Source organism: Oncorhynchus mykiss, chromosome 1 (assembly GCF_013265735.2).
Source record: "Oncorhynchus mykiss isolate Arlee chromosome 1, USDA_OmykA_1.1, whole genome shotgun sequence".
Classification (NCBI taxonomy): domain Eukaryota; kingdom Metazoa; phylum Chordata; class Actinopteri; order Salmoniformes; family Salmonidae; genus Oncorhynchus; species Oncorhynchus mykiss.
This window is the reverse complement of record NC_048565.1, coordinates 93,721,004-93,739,720: the sequence shown is the minus strand read 5'-3', so window position 1 is coordinate 93,739,720 and position 18,717 is coordinate 93,721,004. Positions and strand designations below refer to the sequence as shown.

Below are 18,717 nucleotides of genomic sequence, written 5' to 3'. Positions count from 1 at the left end.
TATTATAATATAGAATACTGTATAATACTGTGTTATTATAATATAGAATACTGTATAATACTGTGTTATTATAATATAGAATACTGTATAATATTGTGTTATTATAATATAGAATACTGTATAATATTGTGTTATTATAATATAGAATACTGTATAATACTGTATTATTGTAATATAGAATACTGTATAATATTGTGTTATTATAATATAGAATACTGTATAATACTGTGTTATTATAATATAGAATACTGTATAATGATATGGCTGTATTGTTAGGGAGTTGAAGCCAGACCAGGAGGGTGTGTGCTTTCAATCAGTTCCACTAAGTCTTCTATTATTTCTATCACATTAAGCAGTTCTTAATTCCCCTGGAATCATCTCTCCCTCTCTGCCTTTCTCTCCGCCTGTGAAAAAAGGACAGAAATACAAAGGATGCGTGGGAAAATGAAAGAGAGATAGAGAGAGAGAGAGAGAGAGAGACAGAGAGTGAGAGATAGAGAGCTAGAGAGAGAGAGATAGAGAGTGAGAGATAGAGAGCTAGAGAGTGAGAGATAGAGAGATAGATGGAGAGTGAGAGAGAGAGTGAGAGATAGAGAGTGAGAGATAGAGAGCTAGAGAGAGAGAGAGAGAGAGAGAGAGAGAGAGAGAGAGAGAGAGAGAGAGAGAGATAGAGAGCTAGAGAGAGAGAGTGAGAGATAGAGACAGAGATAGAGATAGAGAGATAGAGAGTGAGAGCTAGAGAGCTAGAGAGTGAGAGACAGAGAGTGAGAGATAGAGAGCTAGAGAGTGAGAGATAGAGAGTGAGAGATAGAGAGATAGATAGAGAGTGAGAGACAGAGTGAGAGCTAGAGAGAGAGTGAGAGATAGAGAGATAGATAGAGAGTGAGAGAGAGAGTGAGAGATAGAGAGCTAGAGAGAGAGTGAGATAGATAGAGAGTGAGAGAGAGAGTGAGAGATAGAGAGATAGAGAGAGAGTGAGAGATAGAGAGCTAGAGAGAGAGAGATAGAGAGTGAGAGATAGAGAGCTAGAGAGTGAGAGATAGAGAGCTAGAGATAGAGAGATAGATAGAGAGTGAGAGAGAGAGTGAGAGAGATAGAGAGTGAGAGAGATAGAGAGAGAGAGAGGGGGAGCTATAAAGAGAGAAAAAGAGAGTGAGAGAGCTAGAAAGGACCTCCTCTCTGCTTCAGGATAACAGTGCTGTCTGACACCGAACCACCGCGGATGCAGATGCCCTGCAGTGAGAGTTTCATTTAAACTGAGGAGAATAAATGATTCATCACAATACAATAATAAAATACGGTTCAATTATCCATCAAGGAAGACTGAGGACGAATCAAACCTGAGAGTGGTGAGGTGTGTATGACAAATAAACACATTCTATAGCATCACACACACACACACACATACACACACACACACACACACACACACACACACACACACACACACACACAGAGAGAGAGAGACACACACACACACACACACAGAGACAGACACACACACACAGAGACACACACACACACAGAGACACACACACACACAGAGACACACACACACACACACACAGAGACACACACACACACACAGAGACACACACACACACACACACAGAGACACACAGACAAAACACACACACACACATACACACAAAACACACACACACACACACACACACACACACACAGCTGTACAGAGAACCTATATACTTAGACAATGCTCTAATACAGAGACTGGTACAGTCAGTCCAGAGGAGGCTGGTGGGAGGAGCTATAGGAGGACGGGCTCATTGTAATATCTGGAATGGAATTTATTGTACGCTCTCAACATCATCAAACCTATGGAAACCACATGACCCTGTTCCATTTATTGCATTCCAGCTTTACAATGAGCCTGTCCTTCTACAGCTCTTCTCACCAGCCTCCACTGAGTCAGTCAGAGTCATATGTAGTAATTTCCTATCAACAGCTCTGGGAACCGTGAGACAGTAACTCCTACCTTGGTGCTTGATGAGAGTGATAGCTGGAGGTTGTGGTTGGCTGCTCCTGGCATCTGCCTGGTGTGAATGATGTGTTACATCTCCTTCTCTCTCAGTCCCTCTTCCCTCTGGTCTGGAGGACTCTGTCTCTGGGGGACACATCTCCCTGTCCCTGCCTGCTGGTCCAGCACTGATGGAAGAGCTAGAAGATCCAGTGTTTAATCTACTGTTGCTGGTAGCAGTGTCCTTGACCCGGTCCCTCACTGGGTCAATATTAGAATTCTGGGTCTGGTTAGGATGTCCCATGCTCCAATGCCCGGGTCCAGCTTGTGTAACAGTCTCTGGGCTCCAGTTCCCGGGTCCAGCTTGTGTAACAGTCTCTGGGCTCCAGTTCCCGGGTCCAGCTTGTGTAACAGTCTCTGGGCTCCAGTTCCCGGGTCCAGCTTGTGTAACAGTCTCTGTGCTCCAGTTCCTGGGTCCAGCTTGTGTAACAGTCTCTGGGCTCCAGTTCCTGGGTCCAGCTTGTGTAACAGTCTCTGGGCTCCAGTTCCCGGGTCCAGCTTGTGTAACAGTCTTTGGGCTCCAGTTCCTGGGTCCAGTTTGTGTAACAGTAACAGTCTCTGGGCTCCAGTTCCCGGGTCCAGCTTGTGTAACAGTCTCTGGGCTCCAGATCCCGGGTCCAGCTTGTGTAACAGTCACTGGGCTCCAGTTCCTGGGTCCAGCTTGTGTAACAGTCTCTGGGCTCCAGTTCCCGGGTCCAGCTTGTGTAACAGTCTCTGGGCTCCAGTTCCCGGGTCCAGCTTGTGTAACAGTCTCTGGGCTCCAGTTCCCGGGTCCAGCTTGTGTAACAGTCTCTGGGCTCCAGTTCCCGGGTCCAGCTTGTGTAACAGTCTCTGGGCTCCAGTTCCCGGGTCCAGCTTGTGTAACAGTCTCTGGGCTCCAGTTCCTGGGTCCAGCTTGTGTAACAGTCTCTGGGCTCCAGTTCCCGGGTCCAGCTTGTGTAACAGTCTCTGGGCTCCAGTTCCCGGGTCCAGCTTGTGTAACAGACTCTGGGCTCCAGTTCCCAGGTCCAGCTTGTGTAACAGTAACAGTCTCTGAGACTGGGCATGGCTCTGTCGGGTCAGTGTGGCCAAACACATTAGCATAGCAGCTCGCTGGTCTTCTGGCTCTGTCCCGAGCCCGTCTCTCTTCGCCTCCTCTCTCTACACCAACCTTCTCTATGGATGTCTCTCTGGAAGAGGGAGAAGAGGGGTTTATGAACAGCATCAGGGTAGACTTCTGTATTGGCTTCCCTCCACCTCTGCTTCCTTCTGGGTCCCTCAGAGCAACTGTAGTGGTTGAGGTGGACTTGTTTGGAGTCAGGAACAGAGCAGAGTTGGGCCTGTCTATCCTGCCCATAGATGATTCTAGAAGGTACTGGGAGGGAGGGGTACTCTGGAGTGATTCCACAGAGTTCATGTTTGAATTCATGGCTCCTTGTTGCCACGGGGATTGTTGCCACGGGGATTTGTGTGTGTACACTCCCTCTGTGTAACTGTGTCTGTACTCTGACGGTCTACTGCTGCTTCTGATCACACCACTGGCATCCTGACCTGGGCTGTAGCTCTCTCTGTGCTCGGTCACTTTTATGACGGTGGCTTTTCTCCTGTGAACCGCCGTGCCCTGATCATTTGGTTGGTCACCTGACACAGATGAAACAGGGCTCTGCCTTCCGTTCAGTCGGTTGACAGGTTCAGAGGTCATCCTTCTGTGCTCGGTCACTTTGACTATGGTGGCGGTGGACTTTCTCCTGAGGGTGACAGGGGTGGAGCTGGGGTCGTTGCCGGTGGGGTGGTGGTGATGGACCTGGTCCTGCTGGGTGACAGAGGTGCATGTGGTGGAGAGTCTGGACTGGTTTGTGTGGTAGCTCTGGGGCCTGGGGGTTTTATAGCCTGGGACCCTGGCCTCGTCGCAGTGGTAGCTCTGGGGCCTAGGGGTTTTATAGCCTGGGACTCTGGCCTCGTCGCAGTGGTAGCTCTGGGGCCTGGGGGTTTTATAGCCTGGGACTATGGCCTCGTCGCAGTGGTAGCTCTGGGGCCTAGGGGCTTTATAGCCTGGGACCCTGGCCTCGTCAGAGTGGTAGCTCTGGGGTCTGGGGGCTCTAGATCCAGGGCTCAGAGGTCTAGACCCAGGGAGGCTTGTCGTCCTGGAGATCTTCTTGGTGGCGATGGTAATGGAGGAGAAGGCTGGTGTAGTTGTCTTCAGGACGATGGTAGCACCTGTAGTGGTCCTAGGGGCCGGGGGTGATACTACCCCAGCAGGAGAAGTTTGTGGAAGACAACTTGTTCGTTTTTGTAGAGAGGTTGCTCTGTAAGGCTCTGAGCTGGTTCTATAAGGAGTTAACTCAGCGTGTGAGGGTTTCTGTTGGACGCTGTTTGTCCTACATAGAGGGTTGTTGCTCCTGTACGGTGCAGATTTGGTTCCAGAGGGGGTTATCTCAGTGTGTGAAGGATTATTTTGGACTGTTGGCCTGATCGTCGAGGGAGAAGACGTTTGGAAGCTGTTGGTCCTGTGTAGAGAAGATCTCCAGCAGGGTTCTGAGTCTGAGTCGTCCCCAGGTTGGATTCCAGGAGACTGTGAGCTGGTACCATAGGGTGGAACCTCAGTGTGTGAAGGCTGTTGGTTGTTGCTGGTTGTACTGTGTAGAGGGCTCTTCCTGGCAGGCTCTGAGTTAGTGTTAGCCCCGGGTAGGGAGTTGTTAGACTGGGTAGGAGTCCCACTACCACTGAGGTGGGATGTTGTCCTGCTAGCCCAACTTCTCCTCTGATCCTGCCAACCTAAAGACCTGTTGTCCCTCTCCCTTGGGACTGAGCTTTCCTTGCCTGAGACCTGTGGGAAAGGAGAAGAAGAAGAAGGAGAAAAAGTAGAAGGAGAAGCAGAAGCAGAAGAAGAAGAAGAAGAAGACGAAGACGAAGAAGAAGAAGAAAGATAATCATGTAGATTGGGTGTCTTCATAATGTGTTAAACCACTATCTGTTTCAGGTGTCTTCATAATGTGTTAAACCACTATCTGTTTCAGGTGTCTTCATAATGTGTTAAACCACTATCTGTTTCAGGTGTCTTCATAATGTGTTAGTTAAACCACTATCTGTTTCAGGTGTCTTCATAATGTGTTAAACCACTAGCTGTTTCAGGTGTCTTCATAATGTGTTAAACCACTAGCTGTTTCAGGTGTCTTCATAATGTGTTAGTTAAACCAATATCTGTTTCAGGTGTCTTCATAATGTGTTAAACCACTAGCTGTTTCAGGTGTCTTCATAATGTGTTAGTTAAACCAATATCTGTTTCAGGTGTCTTCATAATGTGTTAGTTAAACCACTATCTGTTTCAGGTGTCTTCATAACGTGTTAGTTTATCACCATAATTATACAATTGTAATGTTGTACCAACAAAAACGTTGTTGTTGTTGTTGTTGTGGTTATTGTTGTGGTTGAGGTTGTGGGGTTGATGTTGTTGCTGTGGTTGTTGTTGTTGTGGTGGATGTTGTGGTTGTTGTTGTTGTTGTGGTGGATGTTGTGGTTGTTGTTGTTGTTGTGGTGGATGTTGTGGTTGTTGTTGTTGTTGTGGTGGATGTTGTGGTTGTTGTTGTGGTGGTTGTTGTTGTTGTTGCTGTTGCTGTGGTTGTTGTGGCTGTGGTTGTTGTGGATGTTGTTGTTGTTGTGGATGTTGTTGTTGTTGTTGATGTGGTTGTTGTTTTTATTGTGGTTGTTGTTGTGGTAATTGCTGTTGTTATGGTTGCAGTTGTTGTTGTTGTTGTTGTTGTTGTGGTTGTTGTTGTTGTTGTTGTTGTTGGTGATGTGGTTGTTGTTGTTGTGGTGGTTGTTGTTGTTGTTGTGGTTGTTGTTGTTGAAAGCCAACTTTGCCTTTCAGTGGTAACTTAAGCTTGCTGTTTGTACTGCTATCATATGACAGCCTCTCCCCATGCTCAACAATGGCTGATTGGTTTCTCTTGTCTTACTAACTTGGGGCATTTCATGCAGCACAATAACTGTGTGTATCTGTGGCTCTCTGTTTGTGTCAGTGGTTAGTACTTAAGGCTTCTGCTTCTTTGGCTGTCATATCACTGCCTCTCCCCATTCTTAACAACAGCCCCAGCAGCAACCAGAGCCAGCACACAGCAAGCAGAGCCAGCAGACAGCAACCAGAGCCAGCAGACAACAAGCAGAGCCAGCAGACAGCAAGCAGAGCCAGCAGACACCAAGCAGAGCCAGCAGACACCAAGCAGAGCCAGCAGACAGCAAGCAGAGCCAGTAGACAGCAAGCAGAGCCAGCAGACAGCAAGCAGAGCCAGCAGACAGCAAGCAGAGCCAGCAGACAGCAAGCAGAGCCAGCACACAGCAACCAGAGCCAGCACACAGCAAGCAGAGCCAGCAGACAGAAAACAGAGCCAGCACAGAGCGAACAGAGCCAGCAGCAGGTAACCAGAGCCAGCAGACAGCAAGCAGAGCCAGCAGACAGAAAACAGAGCCAGCACAGAGCGAACAGAGCCAGCAGCAGGTAACCAGAGCCAACAGACACCAAGCAGAGTCAGCACACAGCAAGCAGAGCCAACAGACACCAAGCAGAGCCAACAGACACCAAGCAGAGCCAGCAGACACCAAGCAGAGCCAACAGACACCAAGCAGAGCCAGCACACAGCAAGCAGAGCCAGCAGCAGGCAACCAGAGCCAGCAGACAGCAAGTAGAGCCAGCACACAGCAAGCAGAGCCAACAGACACCAAGCAGAGCCAGCAGAGCTAAAAGCCTATCCCCCCTTCGGATGTAACAATGAGCTACTCGCTATCTTGAACACAACTGTTGAAGCCAAGGATCTTCAGAAACATATCCAGGCCTGAGCACTAAGAAAACAGTCCTGTGATCCAGACAGACAGAGTCAGAGGGTGTTGGTCATGTGGTGTATTGAGGCCGTGCGATAGCATCCTGTCTATGATACCTCTTCAACAAGTATCTGTATTAATCCTACAGCACAGCCTTTGCACAAACTACAGCCTGGGGTGGTCTAGTGGTTACTGGCGCTGCCTTCAGAACAGATCCATGCCAGGTTTGAATCCCAACCCACACCCTTCTAATGCGTCCTCTCTACCTTCATTTCCCGTCTCTCTTCACTGCCTCTGGGCTGTTAGAACAGACATTGGACAATACATTATCCGTTATATGTACTGTATGTATCCCTTTAAAGACAAACATGATCAGTCAGTTACCTGGTGTTGAGGACTGGGGGAAGGGGCCTGGTCAGTTACCTGGTGTTGAGTACTGGGAGACAGAGCCTGGTGGTGAGTACTGGGGGAAGGGGCCTGGTCAGTTACCTGGTGTTGAGTACTGGGGGAAGGGGCCTGGTCAGTTACCTGGTGTTGAGTACTGGGAGACAGAGCCTGGTGGTGAGTACTGGGGGAAGGGGCCTGGTCAGTTACCTGTTGTTGAGTACTGGGGGAAGGGGCCTGGTCAGTTACCTGGTGTTGAGGACTGGGGGAAGGAGCCTGGTGTTGAGTACTGGGGGAAGGGGCCTGGTCAGTTACCTGGTGTTGAGTACCGGGAGATGGAGCCTGGTGTTGAGTACCGGGAGAAGGAGCCTGGTGTTGAGTACTGGGAGAAGGAGCCTGGTCAGTTACCTGGTGTTAAGTACTGAGAGAAGGAGCCTGGTGTTGAGTACCGGGAGAAGGAGCCTGGTGTTGAGTACTGGGAGAAGGAGCCTGGTCAGTTACCTGGTGTTAAGTACCGAGAGAAGGAGCCTGGTGTTGAGTACTGGGAGAAGGAGCCTGGTCAGTTACCTGGTGTTGAGTACCGAGAGAAGGAGCCTGGTGTTGAGTACTGGGGGAAGGAGCCGGGTGTTGAGTACTGTGGGAAGGAGCCTGGTCAGTTACCTGGTGTTGAGTACTGGGGGAATGAGCCTGGTCAGTTACCTGGTGTTGAGTACTGGGAGAAGGAGCCTGGTGTTGAGTACTGGGAGAAGGAGCCTGGTGTTGAGTACCGGGAGAAGGAGCCTGGTCAGTTACCTGGTGTTGAGTACTGGGGGAAGGAGCCTGGTCAGTTACCTGGTGTTGAGTACTGGGGGAAGGAGCCTGGTCAGTTACCTGGTGTTGAGTACTGGGGGAAGGAGCCTGGTCAGTTACCTGGTGTTGAGTACTGGGGGAAGGAGCCTGGTCAGTTACCTGGTGTTGAGTACCGGGAGAAGGAGCCTGGTCAGTTACCTGGTGTTGAGTACTGGGGGAAGGAGCCTGGTCAGGAAGCCACCTCGTTCTGAGCCCCACAGTGTTAATGATCGGTTTACTCCACTCCACTTTCTCCACCTCTCCCTCTGTATGTCAAGAAACAATAATAAACAACAATAACAACTTAATCAGAAGGTTGCGTGTTTATATCATGTCGTGGTCATGTCATTTTAGTGGCGGCAGGTACAGCAGCCTAGTGGTTAGAGGGGGCAGGTAGCTTAGTGGTTAGAGGGGGCAGGTAGTCTAGTGATTAGAGGGGCAGGTAGCCTAGTGGTTAGGGGGGCAGGTAGCCTAGTGGTTAGAGGGGGCAGGTAGCCTAGTGGTTAGAGGGGGCAGGTAGCCTAGTGGTTAGGGGGGGCAGGTAGCCTAGTGGTTAGGGGGGCAGGTAGCCTAGTGGTTAGGGGGGGCAGGTAGCCTAGTGGTTAGAGGGGGCAGGTACCCTAGTGGTTAGAGGGGCAGGTAGCCTAGTGGTTAGAGGGGGCAGGTAGCCTAGTGGTTAGAGGGGCAGGTAGCCTAGTGGTTAGGGGGGCAGGTAGCCTAGTGGTTAGAGGGGGAAGGTAGCCTAGTGGTTAGAGGGGCAGGTACCCTAGTGGTTAGAGGGGCAGGTAGCCTAGTGGTTAGAGGGGGCAGGTAGCCTAGTGGTTAGAGGGGCAGGTAGCCTAGTGGTTAGGGGGGCAGGTAGCCTAGTGGTTAGAGGGGGAAGGTAGCCTAGTGGTTAGAGGGGCAGGTAGCCTAGTGGTTAGGGGGGCAGGTAGCCTAGTGGTTAGAGGGGGCAGGTAGCCAAGTGGTTAGAGGGGGCAGGTAGCCTAGTGGTTAGAGGGGGCAGGTAGCCTAGTGGTTAGGGGGGCAGGTAGCCTAGTGGTTAGGGGGGCAGGTAGCCTACTGGTTAGAGGGGGCAGGTAGCCTAGTGGTTAGGGGGGCAGGTAGCCTAGTGGTTAGAGAGGGCAGGTAGCCTAGTGGTTAGAGGGGGCAGGTAGCCTAGTGGTTAGAGGGGGCAGGTAGCCTAGTGGTTAGAGGGGGCAGGTAGCCTAGTGGTTAGAGGGGGCAGGTAGCCTAGTGGTTAGAAGGGGCAGGTAGCCTAGTGGTTAGAGGGGGGGGCAGGTAGCCTAGTGGTTAGAGGGGGGGGGGGGGGCAGGTAGCCTAGTGGTTAGAGGGGGGGAGGCAGGTAGCCTAGTGGTTAGAGGGGGGGGGGGGGGGGCAGGTAGTCTAGTGGTTAGAGTGGAGGGATGGCAGGTAGCCTAGTGGTTAGAGTGGAGGGATGGCAGGTAGCCTAGTGGTTAGAGCGTTGGACTAGTAACCGGAATGGTTGCTGGATTGAATCCCCTTGCTGACATGGTAAAAGTTTGTTATTCTGCCCCCTGAACAAGGCAGTTAACCCACTGTTCCTTGGTAGGCCGTCATTGTAAATACGAATTTGTTCTTAACTGACTTGCCTAGTTAAATAAAGGTTCAATAAACATTTTTTTTTAAATAACTTGTGTCACTGTGACTCATAAACACACCTTGAGATTCCTCTGCTGACATCATGATTAAAGGATGTGGACGTTTGTAGAGCGATGAGGTTAATCGTTCAACACCACCATCACCCTCTTCAGCGTCGAGTCATGAGAACATGGTTTCACACTCCCTGACGGATACCCTGACTGGCTGGATCTCAACTTACTGATGCTGTTACCACGGTGATAGGACGGTTAGGAAGTCATTGTAACAGGAAAACACAACCAAAAAAAATGGTTGTCACTAGTAACCACCGATGATGTACACTATAAACCCTGGGATTGCTGATGCTATGTATTGGCCAATGAGGGGCTTTGAAGCCACCTGTCGGCCATATTGGAGCTCCTCAGAAGAAGCTTCATCGGAATGAATGGAATTCTACAGTTCAATTAAATGTTTAAAGGACAATATTTATGTAATATAAGAACTTACCAAAAAAAGTATTATGTTTTAATATATTATTTGATTTAGAATGTTTATGTTTCGCTCACATGGTATAATTTATAAGTATGTATTAAAACCTCCTGAAAGTGTAAGCCTGGGGAGGGGGCGGCAAATGTTGAATTTGGCCTTTATCTACCGTAGCCCATAGAAACATGTTGAATAACACATTCATCAATGACAAAAAAATAAATAAATAAATAAATTTAGGAGATATAACAAAACTCAGGAAATAATATTTATATATTTGGAAATATTTACCCCTTAGTTTTTTTGTTGGCACAAAACTACCTCCATACTTCATTCATTTTTTAAACCGGTACCAGATTACCTTCAGACGAGACCCGTGTTTAAACCGGTACCAGATTATCTTCAGACGAGGCCCGTGTTTAAACCGGTACCAGATTACCTTCAGACGAGACCCGTGTTTAAACCGGTACCAGATTACCTTCAGACGAGGCCCGTGTTTAAACCGGTACCAGATTACCTTCAGACGAGGCCCGTGTTTAAACCGGTACCAGATTACCTTCAGACGAGACCCGTGTTTAAACCGGTACCAGATTACCTTCAGACGAGACCCGTGTTTAAACCGGTACCAGATTACCTTCAGACGAGACCCGTGTTTAAACCGGTACCAGATTACCTTCAGACGAGACCCGTGTTTAAACCGGTACCAGATTACCTTCAGACGAGACCCGTGTTTAAACCGGTACCAGATTATCTTCAGACGAGGCCCGCGTTTAAACCGGTACCAGATTACCTTCAGACGAGACCCGTGTTTAAACCGGTACCCCCAGACGAGACCCGTGTTTAAACCGGTACTAGATTACCTTCAGACAAGACCCGTGTTTAAACCGGTACCAGATTACCTTCAGACGAGACCGGTGTTTAAACCAGTACCAGATTACCTTCAGACAAGACCCGTGTTTAAACCGGTACCAGATTACCTTCAGACACTGGTGGAGGTTGTAGAACAAAACGGAGAACACCATCGTGTTTGAGAGAGTCTCCCCTTTCCATTAGTGGAGTCAAAACTGTACTCACTACAGATGTTTTTGTGAGAAGACCGATTTTCAGGGATGTCTCCTGATCTGACAAACAGCGCTGTGGCTCTGTCACTTTCCACCACAGACTGCAGAAGGCCGACATCAGGAGGATGCAGTGGATTGAGATGCAGACCATATAATAAAACAGACACCTCTAGCTTGCAACCGATATGCCCAAACCAGGGAGGGAGGGCGAGAGGGAGGGAAAGGGGGGAGAGAGGGAGAGATCGAGAGGGAGAGGGGGGAGCTAGAGAGAGAGAGGGTGGAGGGAGAGAGAGAGACAGAGAGATAAAGAGAGAGAGAGAGAGAGAAAGAGAGAGAGACAGAGAGACAGAGAGAGAGAGGGAGAGAGAGAGAGAGAGGGAGAGAGAGATAAAGAGAGAGAGACAGAGACATTTATGCTTATTTATTTTATCTTGTGTCCTTTAACCATTTGTACATTGTTAAAACACTGTGTGTATATATATATATATATATAATATGACATTTGTAATGTCTTTACTGTTTTGAAACCTCTGTATGTGTAATGTTTACTGTTAATTTTTGTTGTTTTTCACTTTATATATTAACTTTGTATGTTGTCTACCTCACTTGCTTTGGCAATGTTAACACATGTTTCCCATGCCAATAAAGCCCTTGAATTGAATTGAATTGAATTGAATTGAGAGAGAGAGACAGAGAGAGAGAGAGAGAGAGAGAGAGACACAGAGAGAGACAGAGAGAGAGAGACAGAGACAGACAGAGAGAGAGAGACAGACAGAGAGAGAGAGACAGAGAGAGAGAGAGAGAGAGAGAGAGAGAAACAGAGAGAGACAGACAGAGAGAGAGAAACAGAGAGAGACAGAGAGAGAGAGAAGTACACAGACTAAACTTCTCGATCAAATAGTAAAACAGGCACTTTTGCAGGTGGGTGAAATGAACCAATGATCTCAACACATCACAACCCAGCTGGTGGATTGTATCACTGATGACCATTCAAGAAAAACAGCTGCTTCTGTTCACAATAAACTGGGTTTTGGTCTGAAGAATCAATTATATTAGTAAAACACAAGGTCTGACAATTATTCACATCACACAATGGTGAACATTGTTTCTATTGATACACCCTGGAGTTGTCTTCATGACCCCATGATGTGTCTCTCACACACAGGGAGACGTGTCTCTCTCACATGAGATGTCTTCATGATGCAGGGTGATGTGTCTCTCTCACACGAGATGTCTTCATGATGCAGGGTGATGTGTCTCTCACATGAGATGTCTTCATGATGCAGGGTGATGTGTCTCTCTCACATGAGATGTCTTCGTGATGCGGGGTGATGTGTCTCTCTCACACGAGATGTCTTCGTGATGAGGGTGATGTGTCTCTCTCACACGAGATGTCTTCGTGATGCGGGGTGATGTGTCTCTCTCACATGAGATGTCTTCATGATGCAGGGTGATGTGTCTCTCTCACATGAGATGTCTTCATGATGCAGGGTGATGTGTCTCTCTCACACGAGATGTCTTCGTGATGCGGGGTGATGTGTCTCTCTCACACGAGATGTCTTCGTGATGCGGGGTGATGTGTCTCTCTCACATGAGATGTCTTCATGATGCAGGGTGATGTGTCTCTCTCACATGAGATGTCTTCGTGATGCGGGGTGATGTGTCTCTCTCACACGAGATGTCTTCGTGATGCGGGGTGATGTGTCTCTCTCACACGAGATGTCTTCGTGACGCAGGGTGTCTCTCTCACACAAGATGTCTTCATGATGCAGGGTGATGTGTCTCCCTCACACAAGATGTCTTCATGATGCAGGGTGATGTGTCTCTCTCACATGATACGGCGAAGTCAAGGTTATAACTCGACCCTTACCTATTATCTTCCATGGGACTGTATCATATGTGTAATGGTGAACCACACTCTGTGTGTGTGTGTGTGTGTGTGTGTGTGTGTGTGTGTGTGTGTGTGTGTGTGTGTGTGTGTGTGTGTGTGTGTGTGTGTGTGTGTAGGGTTGCAGAATGACGGTAAATATTCCAACATTCCCAGATTAGCAAGGACAACCCAGCTGTTATGAGCGTGGGTGAAGACTGTGACTATACATACCTACTACAGGTTTGATCACGTTTCCCCTGACAGGATTCTTCCGGAAGGTAGGGGTAATGGCCGGTTTAAGTCTCACCTGCAAAAAAAAAAATTATCACAACAAATATGGAATTTGATCGGAGGTCAAAACAAATTATATAATTTGTAAGACATCCTTTAGTTCTTTATAGTTTTATTGCCCCCTAGTATCAGTCTACCCATTACATCATCATGAGGATCACATGAAACAACCAATGAGGACGTGTATCTACCACCACTACAAGGTGCATCAGTGTAATGGGGAGTTGTGAGCGACAAACCATAACGTTTTAAGCTACACAGACAGACTGGCCGTCAGGCAGGCCTGGAAAATGCCAGACGAGGTGGTCCATTTTTAGCCCAGTGTGCCGGTGTTTTAGCGCAGAACGATCATTATCTGGCTGATAATGGGAACCTCAAGTTAAAAAGGGGGCCGGTGTGGGGACCTCAAAGAAAACAATGTGCCAGTGTGTTAGAAACACCCAGGCCGATTTCAGATCCTAGTCCGTCCACCCAGGCCGATTTCGGATTCTAGTCCGTCCCTATCTAGCGACATAGCTATAGCTAGCATAATTACATTATTTTAGATCCTAGTCCATCCCTAGCTAGCTACAGTATATAGCTATAGCTAGCATAGTTACATTATTTCAGATCCTAGTCCGTCCTTAGCTAGTTATATCGCTATAGCTCGCATAATTTGATTATTTCAGATCCTAGTCTGTCCCTAGCTAGCTACATAGCTATAGCTAGCATAATTACATTATTTTAGATCCTAGTCCTTCCCTAGCTAGCTACATAGCTATAGCTAGCATAATTCCATAATTTAGATCCTAGTCCATCCCTAGCTAGCTACAGTATATAGCTATAGCTCGCATAATTTGATTATTTCAGATCCTAGTCTGTCCCTAGCTAGCTACATAGCTATAGCTAGCATAATTACATTATTTTAGATCCTAGTCCTTCCCTAGCTAGCTACATAGCTATAGCTAGCATAATTCCATAATTTTAGATCCTAGTCCATCCCTATCTAGCGACATAGCTATAGCTAGCATAATTACATTATTTTAGATCCTAGTCCTTCCCTAGCTAGCGAGATAGCTATAGCTAGCATAATTACATTATTTTAGATCCTGGTCCTTCCCTAGCTAGCTACATCGCTATAGCTAGCATAATTACATTATTTTAGATCCTAGTCCATCCCTAGCTAGCTACAGTATATAGCTATAGCTAGCATAATTTCATTATTTCAGATCCTAGTCCATCCCTAGCTAGCTACATTGCTATAGCTAGCATAATTAGATTATTTCAGATCCTAGTCTGTCCCTAGCTAGCTACAGTATATAGCTATAGCTAGCATAGTTAGATTATTTCAGATCCTAGTCTGTCCCTAGCTAGCTACATAGCTATAGCTAGCATAATTAGATTATTTCAGATCCTAGTCTGTCCCTAGCTAGCTACATAGCTATAGTTAGCATAATTAGATTATTTCAGATCCTAGTCTGTCCCTAGCTAGCTACATAGCTATAGCTAGCATAATTCGATTATTTCTTATCCTAGTCTGTCCCTAGCAAGCTACATAGCTATAGCTAGCACAATTAGATTATTTCAGATCCTAGTCCATCCCTAGCTAGCTACAGTATATAGCTCTAACTAGCATAACTAGCTACAGTATACAGTACATAGCTCTAACTAGCGTAATTCCATTGGGAAAACAACACCCCAGACTTTGCCCTACGACACACAGGCGTCCAGTGGTGCATTAAGCTCTTTTACTGGCTGTGCCAATATCACACCGCACATAAACCTTTTGAGAAACAATTCCTGCTGAGTTAGTTGTTTTCAGACGATGCCAAAGCAACTCTCTCTCCCTGTACTGAACATCTGAGACTGGACTGCTAAAGTCTGTCTCTCTCTCTCTCTCTCTTTTCTGTTTGTCTCTCTCTCTCTCTCTGTCTCGGTCGCCCTGGCACCTGGCACCTGGCAGCGTACACCATATACCACACAAGCCAGCCAATCACGCGTTACTCTACCCAGAGGTCAAAGTGTTAGGAGAGGTAAATCAGGCTACCCTCTAAGTCTGGCTCAGACACCTTAACCTCTGTCTGTCTGAACGTCTGGCTCCTATAGTATTGGTTTACAGCGTGCTTCTGCTTTCTCTTTTGGGGTCCAAGCCGCGTTACTGTAAAGAACTTAGTGCCAACCATTCCTTTCACAACACAGCCCTGTTCTGCTACTTCCTACTTCCTGCTTCCTACTTCCTGCTACTTGTTCTTGTTCTTTTGCTGCTGCAGCATCACAGTGTCCAATAAGCTCATGTGGGCGGGGCATCCTGAAGATGCAAGTCACTATAATAATACAATTCATCTAGAATAAATGACGTACACAAAGCTAACAACAAGGCTGTAAAGAAATACACACAAAGCTAATAACGAGGCTGTAAAGAAACACACACAATGCTAACAACGAGGCTGTAAAGAAATACACACAAAGCTAATAACGAGGCTGTAAAGAAACACACACAATGCTAACAACGAGGCTGTAAAGAATCACACGCTCTAAATGGATTGAAACACCCTCCTGTTGGTTATCACTCCAACCCTGTTCCTGGAGAGCTACCATCCTCCAACCCTAATCTAGCACATCTGATTCTAATAATTAGCTGGTTGATTAGCTGAACCAGGTTAGTTACCACACTACAGGAGTGTAGCTCTCCAGGAACAGAACAGCCCTGTTTGCAGCATGTCTTACCTGTCTGGCTACATTGACCTGAAGGTGTGGATGTCTGGGTCCAGGGCCTGGAGCATCCCTCAACAGGGCCCTTCTCTGGATGGGCAGCCAGCCCACTCTCACCGGAGTCAGAGAGCTGAGTTTAGCCTCCTCCTTCCCTGGAGCCTGCTTGATTATAGCCCTTTCCCAGCTACCGTTGTAGTCCTGGGCAGAGGACAATCCTGCCTTGAGGGACTCCTGGCTGCCCAGGGAACTGTCACACGGGCTGGGAGTCCCACAGGGGGAGAGGTCCCTGTCCCGGCTGCAGAGAGATGGGGACGAGGGGAGGCCCTGGTAGTGGTGACGCAGGCCAGAGCCAACGGGTTCCTTGTGAAGGGTTGGCATCGACGCTGTCCCGTCGTAGAAAGGGGCCTGCACTTGATCTCTCTGCACTCGGTCAGGGTTTCCGAAATATCTCCCGTTCTCCATCCTCTCCAGCTCCTGTAACCACCTGTCTAGATTCTGGCTACCTCCCTCGATGGCGCTCTGCGGGCGAGGGGTACGACCCAAATGAACCTTCGGATGGGGCTCAACCTCTGGGCTGTCAGTGGGGCTTCCGTCAAAATAGTCCCCACTCTGCATCTTCTCCAACTCATACAGCCACTCGTTCATCTGACGTCTTCCCTCGATGGCGCTGTGCGGCCGAGGGGTACGAGCAGGGGTAAGTTGAGGGGGAGATGGAGGCACAAGCTCTACCTTGGACACTTGGCCAGGACTGCTAACTGGGCTTCCTCCTTTAAAATAGGTCTGACACTGCACTTGGCCAGGAAGGCTAACTGGGCTTCCTCCTTTAAAATAGGTCTGACACTGCACTCTCTCCAACTCCTGCAAACACCTGTCTAGATTCTGGCTGTGGCTCCCTCCATCTCTGGCGCTCTGTTGCCGAGGAGGGTTACATCCCGTAAGACCGGTATGTCGTGGCACCACCTCCACTTCAGACATGAGTCCGTCCCAATGGGACGGTTCCCATGATCTTCTCCAGCCCGGATCCTGGCCCCTACGGGCCCCCGGGTGGGCAGATGGCCCACGAAGATTCATCTCTCTGGGGCTAAGGTAACCAACAGCTCCCCGTCTCCGGTTTCAGACCCCTGGTTTTGGATAAAGCTCCTTCTTTACATCAGCTATTAACGAGAAGGACCCTCTGGCTGGCCCGGGTTACCAGGCACGGCAGAAATATCTGGCCAGGAATCAGGGGCTACACGGCGGCAGGCAGTGGATTCAGATTATTAAGGAGCTGTTGGATATCGGGAAGCAAAAGAACCATCATAATGTATTAGTGATTAGGAAGCTCCGAGGAACCGACCTGCAGTGGAAATCAACAGCTTCCCGGCTGTGTTAACCACATCATCATCTTAATATAAAATAATGACACAAACAGAGATACTACATACTGATATTTACCAGAAGATCCTGGGAGTTTAAGAGTTACTATAGAAACAGAAAAGGAAAAGGTTCAAATATAAAACTAATACCTATTTTTTTTAAATATATGTAAATCCAACGACTCATCTGTCCGTATCATCCATCCATGGTTTAAATCAACTCAAATGTTATTGGTCACATACACATGGTTAGTAGATGTTATTGGTCACATACACATGGTTAGCAGATGTTATTGGTCACATACACATGGTTAGCAGATGTTATTGGTCACATACACATGGTTAGCAGATGTTATTGGTCACATACACGTGGTAATCAGATGTTATTGGTCACATACACATGGTTAACAGATGTTATTGGTCACATACACATGGTTAGCAGATGTTATTGGTCACATACACGTGGTAATCAAATGTTATTGGTCACATACACATGGTTAGCAGATGTTAATGCGAGTGTAGCGAAATGCTTGTGCTTCTAGTTCCGACAATGCAGTAATAACCAACGAGTAATCTAACCTAACGATTCCACAACTACTCCTTTATACACACAAGTATAAAGGGATAAAGAATATGTACGGTTTACATCCGTATCATCCATCCAGGGTGTTATTCATCCATCCAGGGTGTTATTCATCCATCCAGGGTGTTATTCATCCATCCAGGGTGTTATTCATCCATCCAGGGTGTTATTCATCCACCCAGGGTATTATTCATCCATCCAGGGTGTTATTCATCCATCCAGGGTGTTATTCATCCACCCAGGGTATTATTCATCCATCCAGGGTGTTATTCATCCATCCAGGGTGTTATTCATCCATCCAGGGTGTTATTCATCCATCCAGGGTGTTATTCATCCATCCAGGGTGTTATTCATCCATCCATCTATTCCAAATTTCCCTTGTTGTTTATACTTTTTTGGTCAATCCATTTCTCTGTCAGGCAGTCAGGCACGGAGATGGCTCTCCCTGTGGGATGTTTCATAAACAAACAAAAGAGTTACAGAGCAGAGAGCCAGGGAGGGAGGGAGGGAGGGAGGGATGGGAGGGAGGGATGGGAGGGAGGGAGGGATGGGAGGGAGGGATGGGAGGGAGGGATGGGAGGGAGGGAGGGATGGGAGGGAGGGATGGGAGGGAGGGAGGGATGGGAGGGAGGGATGGGAGGGAGGGAGGGATGGGAGGGAGGGATGGGAGGGAGGGATGGGAGGGAGGGATGGATGGGAGGGAGGGATGGGAGGGAGGGAGGGATGGGAGGGAG

At 47.9% G+C, this 18,717-nt stretch overlaps 1 protein-coding gene across 1 annotated transcript in view; it reads right to left on the bottom strand.

Moving 5' to 3' along the window:
* The window catches only part of LOC110511695, a 47,708-nt gene extending 30,375 nt beyond the window's left edge, over positions 1-17,333 (bottom strand). Inside the window, exons 1-4 of the mRNA XM_036988827.1 lie at positions 16,061-17,333; positions 13,295-13,370; positions 8,204-8,310; positions 1,997-4,844 (exon numbers count right to left, since the gene is read on the bottom strand). Of these exons, the coding sequence (XP_036844722.1) occupies positions 1,997-4,844; positions 8,204-8,310; positions 13,295-13,370; positions 16,061-17,116 (4,087 nt within the window). The 5' untranslated portion in view covers positions 17,117-17,333. The remainder of the gene's footprint in view (positions 1-1,996; positions 4,845-8,203; positions 8,311-13,294; positions 13,371-16,060) is intronic.
* Between the last annotated feature and the right edge of the window lie 1,384 nt (positions 17,334-18,717).